Source organism: Anas acuta, chromosome 2 (assembly GCF_963932015.1).
Source record: "Anas acuta chromosome 2, bAnaAcu1.1, whole genome shotgun sequence".
Classification (NCBI taxonomy): domain Eukaryota; kingdom Metazoa; phylum Chordata; class Aves; order Anseriformes; family Anatidae; genus Anas; species Anas acuta.
Window position 1 is genome coordinate 141,787,775 of NC_088980.1, and position 20,944 is coordinate 141,808,718.

Here is a 20,944-nt window from a genome sequence, read left to right on the forward strand (position 1 = left end):
TAAAGAAAACAATCATATCTGTGTTAAGAATTCAATTTTAATGAGTTGTCTTTCCCCTGATAAATTAGAAAATCATATTTGCACATCTTGGACATAAAATAATACTTTCTACTTTGAACTCATTTCAACACAAATAAAGTGTTCACCTACAACAATAAACTATTCAGACAAATAGGATAATGCCAATTCTGTTCCTTTCTGTACAAATCTGAAGAATTTGCTTACACCTAACAGACTACAGAGCTTAATGGCAAAACCAGCGAATTGAGCTAAATGCAGGAAGAAAAGCAGATACTCATAGTTTAGAAAACAAGTATTCTTTTTCCTGCCTTCCACACAGGCAGGAAATTATGGAAATATTTTAGTGCACAAACTGAATTATAAAAATTACAAAGAAGAAAACAATTGTTTTACAGTTTCTGATATTCATTTTTAATGGGTTGGCATATAGTGACTACACAAATCTTAAATTCTTCATATCCTTTCATGAAACTTTCATCAATACAAAATTAATATATGACAGTATCAAAAGCAGGTGATAGCCCTACAAACAACAACAATAAAAGGAACTTTGTATTTCCCATAGCTTAAAAAAAAAAAAAAAAAAAAAAAAGTAGTTAGAGAGCTAGAACTGTTATAGCAATAAGAGAATTGCATACTAAATGAAGCAAATGTAAAACAACATCTTCTGCATCCTTTGTTCTATACCAGTTCAGAATTGATAAATTATATCTCCTCCTTCTTCATCCGGTGAGTAACAGTAAGGGTGATTTATTTGTGTCAAATATGTTTCCCTCTAATGTGGTATTCCCCTGTCCAACTGTTTCATTGTTTCATTCATAGTGTTCATCAGGCATAAATTTGTTTCACAGTCAGTTAATTTACATGGTAACCAACTGACCCTGTGACTTGCTTAAACAAGAGTACCAAAAATTTTGGAGAATATTCAATTAATTCAGACTTCAAATGTAATCTATCTGCCTGGCTCTAGTAATCTAAAATATTAGCTCATAGAAATAGTATCTTTGCGTATTAAGTCTGAAGAACGGAGATTAACGCATTATCCATTTCTTCACCAGTTTTTAGCTAGAAGACTGGCATTGAATTGGGAAATATTATTGGATTGCTTTATTTTTGAAGCATTCATTTCCTTCAGGAAATGAAAGCCCTGTCCTGATGTTAAATATCATTGTTAAATATCTTCCAAATGGTGAATTACTTGCATCACATCATTCTTTACCTTACTTCTTACTATTCTTGACTCGCCTCAAAGATTTCTTAGGGTTTGGCCCAGGCATTCATATTCATATACGTTTACAAAGTAGTGATACAAATCTTAAATAGGTGTACAGTATTTCTTCACTGTTACTCATTCACGTAAAACTAAGGTTACAATAAAACCCTAATGCCCTACTGCTGTAGTGAACAGTGTATTCTTCACAGGCAGAAAAATAGGCAAATTAGGAAGTATTTTCTCTTTTTTTTTTTCATTGTAGATACCAGCTCCATAAAAATAAAAGAAACTTCTTGCAAACGTCCTTAAAGATGTTTTACTGAGATTTATGTGTATCAGTCTAAGAGAATAAAAGCACATACATGTATGTATATAATCAAGCCTGCGTTCCTGATCTTGAACATATTAACAGAAAATACTAGTCATATTCCCAAGTCAAACGTACACCAAATCTTACGGTGATTCTTTTTCAGAACCTGGATTTGAGCAGTAATTCATAGGATAATAAAGATCAAAAGAAAAATTCAGAACTGGTACCATGAAAAATGTTCTGTAATGTGTAACTGATGTTTTGTACTTCCTGAAACAGGCATCTGGAAAAAGAGTCTGATGGGATTAAGGCAATTTGTAAAAGCTTCATGTGAGAGATTAGGCAAGAAAGGGTTCAACAGATATTCTTTCCCAGGGGTGGAGGGCCTCTTCCTACAATGTCACACAGACGGAAAAAAAAAAAAAAAAAAGATAATTATAATAAAGAGTATTTCTTGCATTTTTATTTATTTATTTATTTATTTTTAAATAGATTAGGAGGAAGTTTGGCTCATTATAATTCAAGGCTGCTGACCTGAAATACAAAATACTCTAATTACTTTCATCTTTCAAAGATACTACGTTCATGTAACAGCCACAGCCACAAAACACAGCAAATATTTCAGCCATTTACATCAGAATATAATGGCATCACCTCTTTTATGATTAAGTTGATACCTCTCTTAAGTTCTCATTAATGGAGTAGCAATATTAAAATGAAAATTATTTTATAAACCTATAAGTTAATGTTTTCTAGTTAAAAATCAGTAGTGCATATGGTTGGAACAGCACTTGAGAAAACTTAAGTGAATAGATATTATAAAGACTGAATGTGCATTAAATGGTTAATGAAGATAAAGAAATAAAAAAAGAAGAAAAAATCTTTGATCTGCTTGAAAGTTTGTATTTATATGCGAAAAAGTCTTGAGGAAAATGTATCCATAAACTTTCAATGGACAAGGATAAAAATGTGAACAGAGATACTAGAATAGTAATTTCTGGACAGAAGGATTCCAGTTCAAATGTAAGAGTGGACTTCAAGTCTTATGCTAACGTTGGGTAACTTAAAGAACTTTCTGTAACTTCACTAATTTTTCTGCTTCACTGGAAAAATCTGAGACTGAAAAATTACATATCAGCATACATGATTTGGATGTTTTACTGTTAACTAAACAAAAACAAACAAAAAAAAGCTTTTTTTGCCATGTTATTTATATGCTAACAAATACTAAGAATTTCAAATTATTTTTTTTTCCTTTATCAATTGAAACACTGAAATACATCTCCTCAGTTATGATGCAAGCAATAAAACTAAACTAAACTAAATATACTTGAGCATTTTAATAACTAATATAATTAATAATAACTAATATAACTAATTAAATAAACTAAAATTAATACATTATTATTAATTCTATTAATATTTGCTTTACTTTTTTTTGCCTTTGTTTTGTTTCAATACAAAATACTTATTTTTATTTAAAAGCATATTTAATTTTTATATAGCTTTTTCTTGCTGCTGATTTCATTTTCATTAGGTTTCATTAGGTTGCTTAGGTGTGCTTATGCCTCAGCCATAATTAACTTATTTTTGAAGTGCTTATGTCTGGCAACGTATGACAGAAATTCTAACCTAACTCTCAGATGACCGAAGTTAATAAATCCCAGCTCCGATTCTTAGAGATAAATCTTACCATAGCCCTTTATATTTTGATAATTAAATAGAAGAATCTGGCAGAAAAACAGTTTTTATTAATCAAACATGATTGGCATGGTACTCTTACTCCTTGGCTTTCTGGTAGGCATATTTAATTAAATTGAGTGTTCTGAAAAAATAGACAATTAGTTCATCCCTTCTTACTGCATTTAGATTGCATGTGCTATAAGACACCTTGATCATCATCAACTTTAAATATACAGTTGGTTAAGCAATATATGAATTTGGAAATATGTACTTGACAAATACAGTAATAACATCTATGTACAAAACAAAATTAATGTTACTGAATTTATGAAGGACAGTAAGTCTATAAAAAATTGGAAAGTTCTAATATCCTTTTTTTCCCCTTTGGTTGTTTCTTCTTTGTTCAAAAACAAAACAGACAAACAAAATATAAACTGCCTTCACATAAAATTGCTAGTGATTGTCATTTTGCAGGAGATGCTACATACCAAAGAAGATCAGAGTCATTTGAAGTGTAAACCTCATGTACTGCAGTATGTGACATTGTATTAAATTAAATTTCTGTGTGTAAACAGCTAGGGAAAAAAAAATATTATGATTATATCACAGAATAACTAATGAAGATACCAAGGAAGAAAAGCAGAATTTACAAAAAAATGTAACCGTTCAAAGATGAATGTTTAATACTAAGAATAGAATACAAATATAAGTTAAGGCAATACTAGGTTTACAGTTTCTATTTCCTTTTTAAAATACGCATGGTCTGAAAAATGCATGTTTTAAAGAATATGTTATGGAAACATCTGAGGTTTCTCATTTTTAAATCTTTAGAGATAGAAATGGTTTAGACAAGTATTTTATAAGTACGTAATATAACCTTACCTGATACTGTACAGACAGATAAAATTAAATGGTTTGAGGCACTAAAAGCTTAGAAACAACAACAAAAAGCTACATGAATTCTACCTACCTTAAGAACATCTCCTTGGGCTAAATGAAATGTTCTGGCAGAAATGTTGATTCCTTTTCCTGCTTGTACTTGAATGCTATAAATACATTCATGGTTGTTTTCATAGTTAAGAGGATAATTGGGGGACAGTAAGATTCCTTCATTATTTGTCGTGGAGGCTCCACATTCAGCTGAAAGTAAAAGGAAATGTTAAGGTATATTTTAATAATAAACAAATAAATAAATAAATATTATAAATAATGGTGATAAGGGTTAATGAACTAGGTTAATGTAACCTAGTTCACATTAGTAATGCTTATTAATGTCATAAATCTAGCTGTTAACATATGTTCATGGTGATTGAAGAATACAAGACTACATTTCTAACATCTTATAGTACTTTAATAAATATGTGTTAGTAATATGGATAGTTATAATCATGTTACTGGCACATTCCATAATGCTAATGTTTTAAAGGATCCTTCCTGAATTTTGTTTTGGAAGAAATATATTTTGTATTTATTAAAGCTTATTTCTCCAATATAGAAATTCATAAAGACATATAAATGTCTTCCAGTATTCCAGAAGTTTATATGTGCATATATTTATTTATACACACACGGGTATATATATATATACATACATGCAGATATGCACATACTCAGATACAGATAAAAAAATCTCTAATATCAATTTACTAACATTAACATCATTCACTGCATAGAGTAGAAAAAGAGTTATTCTAAATTTACCAGCTAAACCAAAACTCATTAATAAGTAGAAAAAATGGTATCTCACAGAAACAAACAAACAAACAAAAAAAGTAAAGAAAAAAGTATGAAATATGCATAAGAATCAAAAATTAAAATTGAAAGGTGTTTTGAAGTAATACCATAATAATTCCAAAAATGAAAACTTTAGTTGAGGACTTTGGTGATTTATTTTATCACAGAAAACACAAACATGAAAAGTTCTGAGAAATCCACATTAGGCATTAATAGCTAACTTTCATTTACTATAAGATTTTGTAGTACTTGCATAATTTCAATTAAATTATTTTGAGCATTGAAGTACTAGGTGTATTAAATTATGACTGACAAACTACTACAATTTGTTCCTTCCCTTTATATTTAGTCTTTATAAATAAATAGTTTATATACTGCAAGGACAAAAGCAGTTCCTCTCTTTTGAATAGATTTAGATTCATTTTAAATTTAACCGTAGCATTGACTTTTCTGGATTTGTTTTCTGCATTACTTCATTATTGCAGTCATTTATTTTAGCCAATAATATAAGAATGCATCTCCAGTTGTTTTAACTTGGGGAAATCATTAGTTTATAACTTCACAGAACAGGAAAATGTATTATGTAAAACTATGTGATACTTTTAATGGGTTGAAGATACTTAAATAATCTATGATATCTATTTTAAGATCTCTTATTTTTATTAGCAATTAGGATCATGAGAGTGATATCCAGTATATTGAAATATACATTTTGTATATTAAACTTGTATATTAAATGACCATTAATTAGTTGTTCTTCAGTATTCAGCTAGAAGAAACAACTTGCATACAGATATATCAAACACAGAAGAAATTCTTGATGACTGTGTATACTTCAATAGGATTATGTAACAAGTACTCAAATAATTCAGGTGTCACCATTTTGTCTTAGAAAACTCAGAAAACACATAATCTAGATACAAGTGGGAATTGTTCTAGCCCACATGATCATTTCTTTCCTTTTATTGTCAAATACATGGCTATTTTCTGCTCTGAAGATGCATAGGTGCATAGGTCAGTTTGAATTATAGCATGTAGGAATGAAATGACTGTAATTCCATTTGCGGTATATCCTTTCCAATTTATGAGAGAGAGAAAAGTCAAAAGGCACAAGATTTGTACTATTAAGTTGATCAAACAATTGTGTTTCTGTCAGAACTGTAATTCAAAGCAATTTTTTCAAAAATCTGAATGCAGCAGTGAACCAAATGTTTGTTCATTTTTAACTGATATTTGAGAACCATGCATTATTTTCTGCTAAAAAAATGAAATTGCTCATATCATTAAATTTATCAATCTGATTGGACTTTTCTTAATATAGAGGGAGAATACACCTTAAGATGCTTGCAACACGTCATATATGGCCTCAATCCTCATGGTAGCAGAAAAGAAAGGAAGTGTAGTAACAGTAGTTTTGAAAACCAAAATATAAAAGAATTTCTCCCATAGTATTCAAGAAAGCCATTGTATTTCCCAGGAAGCATGCACCATGGCCTACAACAGTTCCTTCTTTTGTACACTTCTGAGATGTATTCTTACAAAACCAGTTATTCCCTTGCTTCTCTACTTGCCTCCTGTCAGTGCAAATTATTTCTTAAAACATAAAAGTATAACTCTAAATAAGCACAGAATCAAAAATAGAAGATATGTATCTAATATAAGATTTTCCAAACTATACCATAGTTGCTTCTATCTGCCTGTTTCCACTTTGACTTGTAAAGCTGAACAGTCGTTGTATTCAAAACTATATGCAACTTCAAGTAAGCTATGGCTATGTTCTATTCTTTGATGTTAATACTATAGCATAAAGCAACACAGACCATAATGCCTCCACATGTAGTTAAGGGCTGAGTAAAGAAAGGATTAGGGAAAAAATATTAAGTGAAATCTTAAGCTTAAAATGAATACAAAAATTAAACAAATGTAGTTTGTTTAAAGAGTTTGGAAAATAATCTTAGGTGCCACAGAGAGAATGTCAGAAAAAGAGACAGAAGAGACAAACTGTGATAAATGTAGGGAAAATGTGTAATCACAGAATCACAGAATGGCCAAGGTTGGAAAGGAGCTCTGAAGACCCAACTCCCCTGCTGGGCAGGATCACCTAGAGTGCATGGTGCAGAATGGCATCCAAACGAGTTTTGAATATTTCCAGAGGAGACTCCCTGACCTCTCTGGGCAGAAGGAAAAAGAAGGAAAAGTAGAAGACAGAAAAGGAAAAAGGATGTTTTCAGAAAACTTTTTTTTTTTTTACTTTTTTTTTCAGAAGTAAAGGCAAACTCACATGGGAACAGGAAGACTATGACCATTCTTTAAAATATACTTAGAGCTGTATCTATTGCGAAACATTTCTACATTGACTTAATGTTTCACTGTAGTAGTATTCTTCAGCAATACTCAAAAGAGATGAAGGTCAAGTTGTTTTAAAGACAAAAGTTAAAAAAAAATTTGCATATCTCAGATGAAATAAATTTAGCAACTGCCCTACATAGTTTACTTGTAGGTAAAATAAAAATAAAAATAAAAATAAATGAGAAAATACTCCAATATTTATTTTTTCCAAAAGACTTTAATTTAGACTTATGTAAAGCATAAGGATGAATATTAAGATGGAAATAAATCACTGTTTCTGAACTATACAAGAAATACCAAATCAGTTCAGTATTAGAAAGGAAAATAAAAACAAAACAAAACAACAACAAAAGGTAAAATACAAGTAATTAAAAATACTGATATAATGAGCGATTATGTATTACAGGAAAGAACTGTTAATTTTTTTCTTATGAATGTATGTACATCATTGCACATTTTCGTAATAGAACAGATGAGTTTAAACTACCAGTTATTAATGCATATAAATTCTGTAATTGTATAAAATACCATTGTTATTACAATTGAGGAATTAAATGCATCTGTTCTGGTAATGTAACCATTTGAAAATAATTCTTCAATGATGACTTTTTTTTTTCTTTATTTTTTTAAATATGCTCATTCTGGGGAATTTTGCAAGACTTCTCAAATTCAGTTGATGAAATGCTTACCATAAATTATCAAATACCAAAATATAATCTAATAATCTAAAATATAATATAATCTACAGACTGAAATTTGGCCATTGTTTTCTTCAAGACATTCCCTTGAAATCAGAGGATAAAACCTCCAAATAACAGTTCTGTATTTTGAAAAGATGTTATATCTGTTAGGAGACTAAATAAATTGCAAAAGCATGATAGGGCAGTAAGTGCAGCATTCTCAAAAGGATTTTATCTTAGTGATAGTAGACTGCAAATCAAAAGCTACTACAGCAAACATGTCTAAATTCAGAGGTAAATGAATAACTTTTTTATAAAAAATCTCTGGAATTTGTACCTCTTCAACTGATGGCAGATGTAAGCAAGACAGTAGTCTTGTCAAAACAAGACAACAAAACAGATGGTAACAACACAATCTTGAAAGGGTTAAATTTTGACTGAAGCATTCTTTCCTTGAATAACGTGAGTTATGATGTCATCAAGAGTTTTTCAGGTGGTTTTGGTATCCTGACAAAGTTAAGCAGCATTATTTTCAGGGAACCTTATGTTGAAGAAAATGAAAATAACATTGTCTTCTTTAATCAGCAGGAACAATAGTGTTTTCTACTTTTATTTTACATTGTTGCAAAAGATTGTATTCCCTTTTGTAGTTCTAGAAATGAATACTTGCATTTTCTGATAAAATGCAGTATATGCATCTATATTTGAGCTGATCTGAACATCTCAGTTTCCTTCAACTGAGATTAGATTAGAGAGTTCATCATGACTTCCAATAGAATTAAAGTCAAAATTCTTTTCCTTATGAAGTAGGTATCTTGCACGCTATGCTTCATGGTCTTTAAACAGGAATTCGGACAGTTAGCTCAAAACTATACTGCATCATAGAATCATAGGATGGTTTGAGCTGTAAGGGACCTTAAATATTATCTAATTCCAAGCCCCCTTTCCCAGGCAGGGACACCTCCCACTAGACCAGGTTGCTCAAAGCCCCATCCAACCTGGCCTTTAAAACCTCCAAGGATGGGGCATCCAAAACCTTTCTGGGCAACCTGTGCCTGTTCCTCACCACCCTCTGAGTAAAGAATTTCTTCCCAATATAAACCTACCTTCTTTTAGTTTAAAACCATTACTCCTTGTCCTATCACTGCACTCCCTGACAAAAAGTCCCTAAAGTTAAGATGGATCTTGCTCTTGATAACAAAAATAATTGCAAAAGCAAGAAAAAAAAATAGAGTGGAGAATTATGATATTCACTCTAGTTGGTGGCCACTAAACGTCAAAGCAATGTCTTTAGAATATTCTGATGAAAAGACAGAATAGTCAGGTAAATACTATTCATTATATGCACGTAATATCACAACAGGATATTTTTTTCCACTAAAATGGCCAAATAAGAAAGAGTTAATTTGTGGAAACAATATTTACATTATTATTTTCCATAATTAATAGTTCCAGTTGACAATGATGTGGAGGAGTCCCACATATTTTACAAAATACGCTTCTATATCACAACCAACAATAAGAGGACAGAGAATAACACGACCAATGAGCTTCTTCGTTAGTATTAGAAAGATAAAATATATTAACAAATATATGTTCTTTATCAGGAGAATTTTAACAACCAATGTGCACAATTTGGCTTAAAATAATGATAACCATGAAAAGCACCAAAAAAACAGACTCGAGAACTGTTGAAACTGTTGATTTTTTTTAACTCGGTAAATAGGAGCAATTAAAACATTTTGCAAAACATTGGGCTACGTAAGAAACATAATAAATGCTTATCATATTATGATGCCATTATATTACAGTTGGTGAGCCTTCAATGGCTGGATTTTACATTGTTCAGGACTTCTATCCCTGAGGAAAATAACAGAAACATGAGATATTCATGAAAAATGACATGAGAAATATTTAAAGGAATAAATTGACTTCTGACTGACAAAAGACAGATTAGGATTAATTTGTTTCAAAAGGAATCAAAGATGCATTTACTAGTAATATTACAAATCTTAAACTGAGCATCATCCCTGCCTCCAAAACATTCCGTATCTTAATACAACAACACAACACAACCATAACTAACTCAATTAAAACTAACAAACAGAGGCCTTTTCAATTCGAAAACATCAAAAGCAACATTATGCCTTAAGTTTTATATATACACAGTAATGGATAAAACACTGTTGGCAATATGGTATAAGAAGAGCAGAGTGTAGCTAATGGGTCTCCTGCTAAGGGACTTTGCAATTACTGCATACATACCAATTGTAGAACCTTCACTTCATTAGTTACCTAACTGTGCATCAGTTCAACACTGAATTTATTTTTTCTCACTTAGAATATAACCTTTTTCACTCCCCAGGTATTCCCTGAAAACCACATTCACTCATGCCATATACATAGAATCATAGAATCACCAAGGCTGGAGAAGACCTCCAAGATCATCTGATCCAAGTATCACCCTTCTACCAATGTTACCCACTAAACCATGTCCCTAAGCTCCAGGTCCAACCTTTCCTTGAACACCCCCAGGGACAGTGATGCCACCACGTCCCTGGGCAACCCGTTCCAATGCCTGACTACTCTTACTGAGAAGAAATGTCTCCTAATTTCCAACCTAAACCTTCACTGGCACAACTTGAGGGCATTCCCTCTAGCCCTATCACTAATTATCTGAGAGAAGAGGCCAACCCCCAGCTCCCCACAACTTCCTTTCAGGTAGTTGTAGAGAGCAATAAGGTCTCCCCTGAGCCTCCTCTTCTCAAGACTAAACAAACCCAGTTCCCTCAGCCACTTCTCATAGGACTTCTGTTCCATAGGCTTTGTAGCCAATCTCTGAAGGGCTAGAAGGGCTTTCTAGCCCTTCTCTGGACATGTTCCAGGGCCTCAGTGTCTTTCTTGTAGTTAGGGGCCCAAAACTGAACACATGATACAAATGAACGGGTTTGCCTGCGGATTTTACAAGCTTGTTTGTCTTCTTTACATATTTGTAAGAGATACAGTTTCTTGGAAATGTGTATGACCTAAACATCAGAGACTCTGACCTTTGCAGTTTATGACATACTGAAAAAAAAAAAAAAAAAAAGGACATAAAATGTTATATGGAGAAAAGTAACTAGGTGTATCAGCTAAGCAAAAGAAAACTATTTTAAAGTCAGCATCTTCCAGCTAATGTTGGGAGAAAATAAAAATAATATAAATAAATAAATAAATAAATAAATAAATAAATAAATAAATAAATAAATCATGGCCTTGAGAAAGCCAGTGTTGGAAAAAGTTCTACACAGCTGGAAAGCTGACTAGATTATTTTCTTTACAAAGAAAAGATATTGGACTAACTATGGATTATAAATTGTCACATGACTGCTATGGTGAAAATTAATGTTATTTAGCAACTAGGCAGCCTTATAAGGGAGGGAAGAAAAAAAAAAGCCAAGAAAGGAGGCCTGAGCGTACTGGGTTTACATGGTAGGGGGGACTGCAGATGTGGCCTCTGTGAGAAATGCCCAGAAGCTGCCCAATGTCATACAAGAACCAGCTCTAGCTGGCTCCAAATGGACCTGCTGCTGGTCAGAGCTGAGCCAATGAGTGAAGTTTGTCATGCGTCTGTGAGAGCAAATTTAAGAAAGGGAAATAACTACTGGGAGAGAGGAGTAAGAAAATGTAGGAAGGAACAGCCCTGCAGACTCCATGATCAGTGCAGCAGGAGGGCAGGAGGTGCTCCAGGCATACAGCAGAAGTTCCCCTGCGGCCTGTGGAGAGGCCCCTGGTGGAGCAGGCTGTGCCCCTGCAGCCCATGGGTCCCACAGCAGAGCAGTTCTCCACACTACAGCCCGTGGAGAGACCCCCGCAGGAATAGACTCCAGGCCACACCCACAGGAGCAGGTGATCTGGCAAAAGCTGCTGCCCATTGGGGATCCATGTTGGAGCAGTTTGCTCTTGATGGACAGTCCCTGTGTTACGGACCCATGTTGGAGCAGTTCTTGAAGAGCTGCTGCCTGTGGGAAGCCCATGCAGGATTAGTTTGGGAAAGACGGCATCCCGAGGGGGCAAAGAGTGACTGTGAAGGAGCAGCAGAGACAAATCATTAGGGACTGTCCACAACCCCCATTCCCCGTTACCATGTGCTTCTTTGGGGGAGGACACAGAAGAGGGTGGATAAAGGAGGAAGGTGTTTTCAGTTTGCTTTTTAGTTTCTCACTGTCCTTGTCTGCTAGTAATAGCCAATAAATTATATTAATCTCCCTACATTAGGTCTGTTTTGCCTGTGATGGTAATTGGTGAACGATTTCCCCGTCCGTATCTCAACCCTTGAGCTCTTTTCCATTATATTTTCTCCCCTCCTTCCCTGAAGGAGGAGGAGTGAAAGAGTGGTTGTGGTGGAATTCAGTTTATCAGCAGGGTAGAAAGACCACACGAAGAAAAAAAGACAGAAGAAATACTGGCATAAGAAGACTTTTTACATTTCAATAGAAATATAGGTAATTCCAAGAGAGTACAGTGTGTGTTGAATCTAAACACTGTTTGGTGATTATTATTAAATTAAAGCATAAATAGAAAGCATATAAGGAAGGACTGTACTCTGACAGATCTTCAATCTTCATTATTGTTCATCAAAAAAGTTTAATTTTATCTATTTTTTTTTTCTTTTAAGCAGCAATTGTTCATTTTTTCTTGTCTGTAATGTAGTCACAAGGAAATTTAAACTGGCTTCTTAAAAGCTAACTGTGACATTCAAAATTTTAAGGACCACTGGGCAGTCATCTGAATCAAGTCTAAATGCACTAGAATCAATTCAGAGATGTTACAACCCTACAAATGTACCTGAATTGTATATTCACTTTCTGTATCACAAGCTGAAAATGTATCCCTACACTATTGTTGAAAACGTTGCTTTCTCAGGACTAAATAGAGATTAGAATTTTTCTCCTAGATAAGTCTAAATGAACAAGTATTCAATACATTCTTTAAGGATTTTGTTAATCTGTTACTCAGAAACGATTTATTTTTTTCTGTCTATGTTTATGTTCAGAGCAAACATTTTCTTAACTTTAATTATTATTATTATTATGCGATTATATATACTCATTAATAGATTGAACAAAATTTGACTGGGATGAAGACAATTTATATCAGACCATACTGTGCTGTGTTTTAGATTTATGACCAAAACAGTACTGGCAACACATCATTTTAGCTATTGCTGAACAGTGCTTGCACAGCATTAAAGCCATTTCTGTTTCTCATTCTGCCCCACCAGCAAGTAAGCTGGGTGTGGGCAAGCATCTGGGAAGAGAGAAAGTTGGAACAGCTAACCCCAAGTGACCAGAGTTGCTATTCTATGTCATATAACGCCATGCTGAGCAATAAAACTAAGGGAGTTTCTACTAAATTGTTGTTTCTTAGAGATTGACTGGACATTTCTTTGCTGTTGGTGAGTGACATAACTTTTTTTTTTTTTTCTTCTTCTTGCTTTTTTACCCTTCCAATTCAACCAGGTGGGCACTCTGCTGCCGGCTGGGGTCAACCCACCATGTAGGTTAAGATCCTATAATATGCAGACTGTTTCAGAGTCGTTTCACAAAATATTAAAAATATGTTGCACTAACAAAAAATTAAAAATATGTTGCACTAACAAAGGAGCCTCAAAAACCTATTCTAGTGCAAAATTTCCTAATATTCTTTTTTTTTTTTTTTGTGTTCTCCCATGACATGCCATTCTGAATGTTGTTGAAATATTGAAATATCTTCAATAACCAGGAAGAAAATTCAGTAAAAATAAATGCATTTTTATGATTAGATAGGAGTAATACATTGCACAGAAAAATGTTGAGAGTAACAGAAATCAAAACCTCTGACTAGCTCACCAGTGTGGCTCACCAGTGTGGCTTTCTCACCGTATTAGATTAAGACAAATAAATGTGAGTACTGACTATGTCTCTTCTGTTTGATAGTGGTAAGGCTTCAGATTTGAGTACTGTATTGAACTTGAGGAAGTTCATTTCAAAGAATAAATAACTGGATAAATATAAGTATTCCAGAAGCAAGAGACAAGAATGATCACAGATCTGAAAAGACTGAAGATTGTTATGATTTAATAAGAAAAAAAATATGAGTCTTCAACATGTAGAAGCAACTGAAGAGAGAAGTGGAAAAACATATCAAATTAAATAGGCTTGCATGTGATTATTTCTAATTACCATGTTCATCACGATTTACAGCTAGCATTAATTCCATCACAGGTTTTCAACACTGAAATGATTAGTCATTTAATAGAACCAGCTAAATAAAAAGAATATTAAAAATATTTCTACATTTGTAGAAAAGCCTATTATTAAAATTGTTCCCACACAACATCATGTTCAATGGAATTCAGGGAATTCTATCATTTGAAAAGATAAACTTTGAAAATTTAGTACATGTTATTTGAACATTACTTTTAAATGTAAGCAATATAAAGTCTTAATTTTAATTTCCTTTTTGAAATAGTATATCCTTAGAAAATGAATAATAAGAACATCAATTAACATGTATTATTTATTTATACAAACACCTGAGTAAACAGAGGAAAAATAGCTTTTGCTTCTTTGGCATATTATTTCATTTAATTTCGACAAATGATAATCTATTATGATTTGTTATTTTTGTTTCAGGACTCACTGCATTGGCATTCTGTGCATCCATAAATGAATGTTTGATAAATATTCTGGCAAGAAACAGGAATAGGATTGTTATCCACTTATATCTACAACTGTATATTGAATTTATTTGTATTGTTGATCAGAACTATTTCCATAACTAAAGCAATGCTGAAAATTATTGAATTCTGTCAGGTTTTTTTTTGTTTTTGTTTTTGTTTTTTTTTTTTAATTTCAGCTAAATGGTTCTTACATTAAAGGGAAAAAAAAAAAGAATCTCTTCATTTTGTTTTCTTTTGCCATTTATTATAACAAACACAGAGGCTTCATAATCTCTCTTTTTAATTTTTAGATTAGAATGTGTATACAAACTCATTATCTCTTTTCCTGGCCCTTCTCTGAATTCCTACCAGTTGATGAACTAATGAACATCGCAGGGGACACTACAAATAAAACTAAAGTCACTGCAAGCAGTCTGTCCGAAGGCTTCTATACAACTTATTATTTTTATCTTGAACCCAGCCATCAACGAACTGTTCTCAGTGACTCTTAAATCAATTCGTTTGAATTCCTAATCCCATTAATTTAGAAGAATGATGACTCACTTTTTTTTTTTTTTTCTCCGTCATGGAGAGAGGTATCACGTGAGGTATCAACCTCACATTTATTTTATCATACAGACTTTATCATACAGATTTTATCATTTATTTTATCATACAGACTAGATTACCTGTCCATTCATTTAGTTTATTATATCTAACAGGTTCTTCAAAGTTCTCTTCTGGTTTAAACTATTCTAATCAATATTGCTATCATGGAGTTCACTTTACTTTTAGAACACTAATGAATGCAGTAAAGCAACATTAGAACAAATACAAAACCTGAAATAATTTTAATTGATCATTTCTAACATGCATGCTCTTCATTTTCATTGCTACCAAATTTTTGCTTCTTAAGGGTTATTTTAAACTAATGATAAATTCATAGAATCTCACATGAAAGCTTCTTAAGATTTAGTGGGGGGAAAAAAAAAGTTAAAGAGTTGCTCTTTATCCACTCCATATTCTTCATGAAAATTTAAATAATTATTTCTCAGTACAGGACCAAAAGCAATGGGTGAATGCTGACATGAAATTCTGACCTGTAAAGACTGTTATAACTGATGGTCTAACTGTTGCAATGTCTGCCCAAGGTAAAAGAAGGGGGGGGGGGGGGGTGAGAAGATGGATAATTTACCTAGAATTTTGACCAGTTAAAAAATGTCTCATCTATGTACATGAGATGTTTTCTTAATATACAGACAATTATAGAGAAGATTACAATCTCTTATTTCCTCAGGTTGCAAAGGAGATAAAACTATACTGGGACTAAACTAAAGAGTGATAATAAAAACTGAGAATTACAGACAGCATGTCTTTTGTCTGTACTTAAAGATTACAGACAGAGAAGAATTACTAACTCTTAAATACCCTCAGTCTCCTGGATATCTTATGTAGGTATGCACTTCCAGGAATCTCTGTACCATATCAACCAGACTTATCTGACATTTGGCAAATATGCCTTCTGTTGCTTCTCTTGTTCTTTTTGTATGTGGAACCAGAAATCCAGCAAGACCAATAAAGACTATCTTGTGATGATTCACTGAGAATCTGAGAAGAGCTAAGTTCCTAGACTAGGTATACTGACATAGCTACTGCATTTTTGTTTATTTTCTGTCTGTAAATTACAGGTTTTACTACATTAACTTAACTTTGCATTAAACTTCTAATAAAATCTGTTACGTATAACTCTAAAATATATTAATGAGCTATGATTCTTTCTAAATTCTCAGGAAAAGAAAACAAGAGATATAGATAGAAATATGGATAACCAAAACAGAAAAAAAAGTACATAAGACTACAAATGTATCACAAAATGAAGAATATTTTACTTATTTAAGTGGCCAACTTCAAGCAACCTAAGGGAGCTGATATCCCAAATTGCACTGAATTTTAATCACTGGAAACAAAATAATCTAGTATAAAATAATTTTGGCTACAGACACGTTTCTAAAAACAAACAAACAACAACAACAACAAAAAAACACACATAAACTTCATAATGACATTAATTTTGTAAGAGTACAGAATAGGTTGCGGGAAGATCACATGCTGTGACAGTCCAAAAACAGTCTAGGAGGCAGCAATAATACTTGTGGAATACAGAGCAAATTATTTCTTCCTACCACCTTGTATTTGCCTTTGGCTATACTGGAAAAGTGGCTCGTTAGAATGCATAAACTTTAAGCAATTGCTTCATAGGAAGAGGGGATAAAAAGGAATCAGTACAACCAGAAAGGATTTGGAAACTGACATATGGATGGTATCCACTCAAATTTCTAGGCATTAAGAAGTTATCAATGGTACATATCAGAGCAGCAATCTTTGTAAATAGGGCTTCCTTCTCAGCAGGGCTTAGAAGGCTTAAGTCCTCAGCAAGATGAATTTCAACAGTTGTAGCTGATTCATATACTGGTAAAGGAAGTGGAAAGGCCACACAGATCCCATCTGAGATCTGAGGAAGGGTACCAAGACTCTTATTGCAAGGTACAGCAAGGCAAGAACTACCCTCTAGTGTCTTGATGATTTTAGACAGAAAGCCTACACAGCCTAGCCACAGATAAGACCTGTTTTAGGGTTGGGAACAGTGGAGCCACTAAAAACCAGCTTGCATGAAACAAACAAACAAACAAAAAACAGCAGTTAAAGACCTATACTATCTGGGCTTCTGGTGGTAGCTTCCAAGCTACCTAAAATACCTGTATGAGGATATAATTAAAGCATATCTTCTATTCTGTTCTTTATCCCACCTGCCCAATGAAATGACCAAGAGTTCATACTTATCCATTGGATGTAGACAAGGCAAGCATTTTGAAAACAAAGCTGTTGATCTAAAACAACACCTTATTATCATGCTGTTGATCATCCCCGCCCTGCTCCCCCCCCCCAAAAAATCAATAATAATAATAATAATTATTGCTATGACACTAATGTCAAAGACATTTAACATACACAATGGACAATATATAGGCAAATAAAAAATGGGCTGAGACAACAATATATCTTCTGCAAGTGCTATGTATATGTAAATACATAAAAGAAGAAAAAAAAGGAAACATCAGAATCGTATTCCATACTATTATATTATCACAGTAGATAACCAATAATTTGAAAGAATGAAACAGCATATAGAAGATTACTATTAGAACACAGAGGAGAAAAATCAAAATTAGAAAAAGCAGACTTCATAATTATTTTTGGAACTTATAATTTCTTCATATTTTGTGACAGGAAATACTGCTTTGTGTACATACAACCGTTAACAATCATGTATCTTTCTCATCTAAATTTGAATAAGTTATACAGATAACAAATTATGCTAATGGATATAATTATACAGTTCATTATTTTTATTTATTTATTTTAAGAACTGTTACAATACACTATAAGTAGAAATAGAAGCAACCTCATGTTTTCAAGCCTTGGTCCTCATGGAGGACTTCAACCACCCCAACATATTTGAGGGACAACCCAGCTGGGTGTAAGCAATCCATAAGGTTTCCTGGAATCTGTTGAAATAATCGCCTTCTCTAAGTGACAGAGGAGCCAATAAGTAGAAGATCTATGCTGGACCTTGTTCTCAAGGTCCAAGGAGGGGCTTGTGGAAAATATGAAGGTCAGAGGTCAGTTTTGGCTTCAGTGAATGCAATCAAAGAAAGTACCATGAAATGGTGGAGTTCAAGATCCTTAGGACAGTGAGAAAGGCACACAGCAAACTCACAATTTTGGGATTTCAGGAGAGCAGACTGTGCTTTTCAAGGATCTACTTGATAGACATTCATGGGTTGGGTGCCCTTGGTAGACATGTCCTGGAGGAGGAGGGGAAGGAAGAAAGCTTGTTAATATTCAAGCATCTCTGCCTCCATGCTCAGGATCAATGCATCCCAACAAACAGGAGGTCAGGAAAAAAGGCCAGAAGGCCTGCGTGGATGAACAAGGAGCACCTAACCAAACACAAACTCAGAAAGGAATCCTACAGAGGCTGGAAACAAGGACAGGACCTGTGAGGAATACAGAGACACTGTCAGAGCATCCAGGAGTTAGGACAGCTGAAGCCCAAATGGAATTGCAACTGGCCAGGGATGTCAAGGGCAGCAAGAAGGGCTTTTATATATCAGTGACAAAAAAAAAAAAAAAAAAAAAAAAAAGACTAGGGAAAATGTGCACCCTCTTCTGAAGGAAACAGATGACCTGGTTAAAGAGGACAGTGAAAGGGCCAAGGAACCAAATGCCTACTTTGCTTGAGTCTTTACCAGCAAGACTGGCCTTTAGGAATCCTAGGTCCTAGAGGCCAGGCTGAAAGGCTGGAACAAGGAATGTTTACCTTTGGTGGAAGAGGATAAGGTCAGGGAATACTTCAGCAAATTGGACATTCCTGGGTCCTGATGTATGCACCCATGAACATTGAGGGAGCTTGCAGATGTAAGTACAAGACCACTTTTCATAAGTTTTGGTTGATTGTGGCAAGTGGGAGAAGTGCACCCAAAGTCTGGAAGAAAGCAAATGTTACTCTCATCTTCAAGAAGGGCACGAAGAAGGACTCAGGGAACTAAAGGCTGGTCAGCTTCATCAACTTCCCTGAGAAGGTGATGGAACAGCTAATCCTGGAAAACATTTCCAGGTGCAGGAAGGAGAAGATCCTCTTAGAGAAGCTGTTGAAGTATGGACTGGATGAACACAGTGAGATGGATCAAAAACTGGCTGAACAGCTGGACCTAAATGGTAGTGGTCAGTGGCACATAGCCTAGCTGGAGACCAGTACTACATGGAATAACTGAGGTGTCAATACTGGGTCCAATCCTGTTTAAGGTCTTCATTAATGAACTAGAAAATGGGGTACAGTGGATCCTCAGTAAATTTGCAGATGACACATAACTTGGGGGAATGGCAGATTCACCAGAGGGCCATGCGGACTGTTCACCAGAGGTCCAGAGAGACCTCAACAGGCTGGAGAAATGGGCTGACAAGAATCTTGTCAAGTTCAGCAAGACATGCAAAGTTCTACACCTGGGAGGAACAGCCCCAGGCACCAGTACATGCTGGGCACCACACAGCTGGAAAGTAGGTTTGCAGATAAGGTCATGGGAGACCCGGTGGACACCACGTTGAACATGAATCAGCAATATGCCTTTACAAAGAAGGCCAACAGTATTCCTGACTGCACTAAGCAAAGTATCACCGGCAGGTCGAGAGAGGTGATCTTTCCACTCTATTCAGCACTGGTGAAGCTGCACCAGGAGTATTGTGTCCAGTTCTGGGCTATGTAGTACAAGAGAGACATGGACACGTGAAAGAGAATCCAGCAAAAGGCCATCAAGAAGTTCAAGGGACAGGAGCACCACTAATGTAAGGAGAGGCTGAGAGAGTTGGGACTATTCAGCCTACAGAAGAGGAGGCTTGGATGACCTTATCAATGTATGTAAACACGTGAAGGGAGAATGAGTGAGCACTGGTACAAGTTGCCCATGTGTCATGGGGTATCCATTCTTGGAGATCTTCAAAAGCTGTCTGGAACTGGTCTTGGGCATCCTGTTCTAGGTGTCCCTGCTTGAGCAGGGGTTTGGACTAGATGACCTCCAGAGGTCTCTTCCAATTTCAACCATGCTGTGATTCAGTGAAACTGACATATTTATCTTTCAAATATAAAATTTATCCTCACAAGCTTCAATAGGAAAATCAGTTAAAAATAAAAACATCTATCTCTAAATCAGAAGAAAAATTTTATGATCCTTCAAAATACAATACAAAATAAAATACATAAGTATATTTATCTACCATCTGCTTGACAATGAAACAGAAACTTGCATATGTTGTAATGGAATAAAATGTAAAATACTTGTATAATAAGGGGCATTACAATTCTATATGAAATAATGGTAGAACTATTGATTTTTATTAAAAAAAAAATGTTCATAGTATGCTGATGTACCAAGAGGATGTGGGAAATTAGTAATAGAAGTGGTTTTGGATTAAAGCAAAATAAATGTCACTTTGTAAATGCAAACACCCTCATATGCATTGCTAATAAAAGGAAGCAACTTAGTCATGTACAAACAATCGATCAATTGCACTAATTCAGACTCTACTGTTGAATGATTTTTCACAAGACATTGATTCCACTGATTTTTCAAATTTTGAATTTAGTCAAGGTCAGGATTACTAAGTGCACAAGATACTATACGGTACTTTTGCAGCCAGTAAACTACATCTGAACA

At 34.1% G+C, this 20,944-nt stretch overlaps 1 protein-coding gene across 1 annotated transcript in view; it reads right to left on the bottom strand.

The window, feature by feature from the left end:
• CSMD3 (CUB and Sushi multiple domains 3) overlaps positions 1–20,944 on the bottom strand; it is a 668,812-nt gene that overhangs the window by 251,748 nt on the left and 396,120 nt on the right. The window contains 1 exon segment of the mRNA XM_068672527.1: positions 4,198–4,367. Within this exon segment, the coding sequence (XP_068528628.1) occupies positions 4,198–4,367 (170 nt within the window).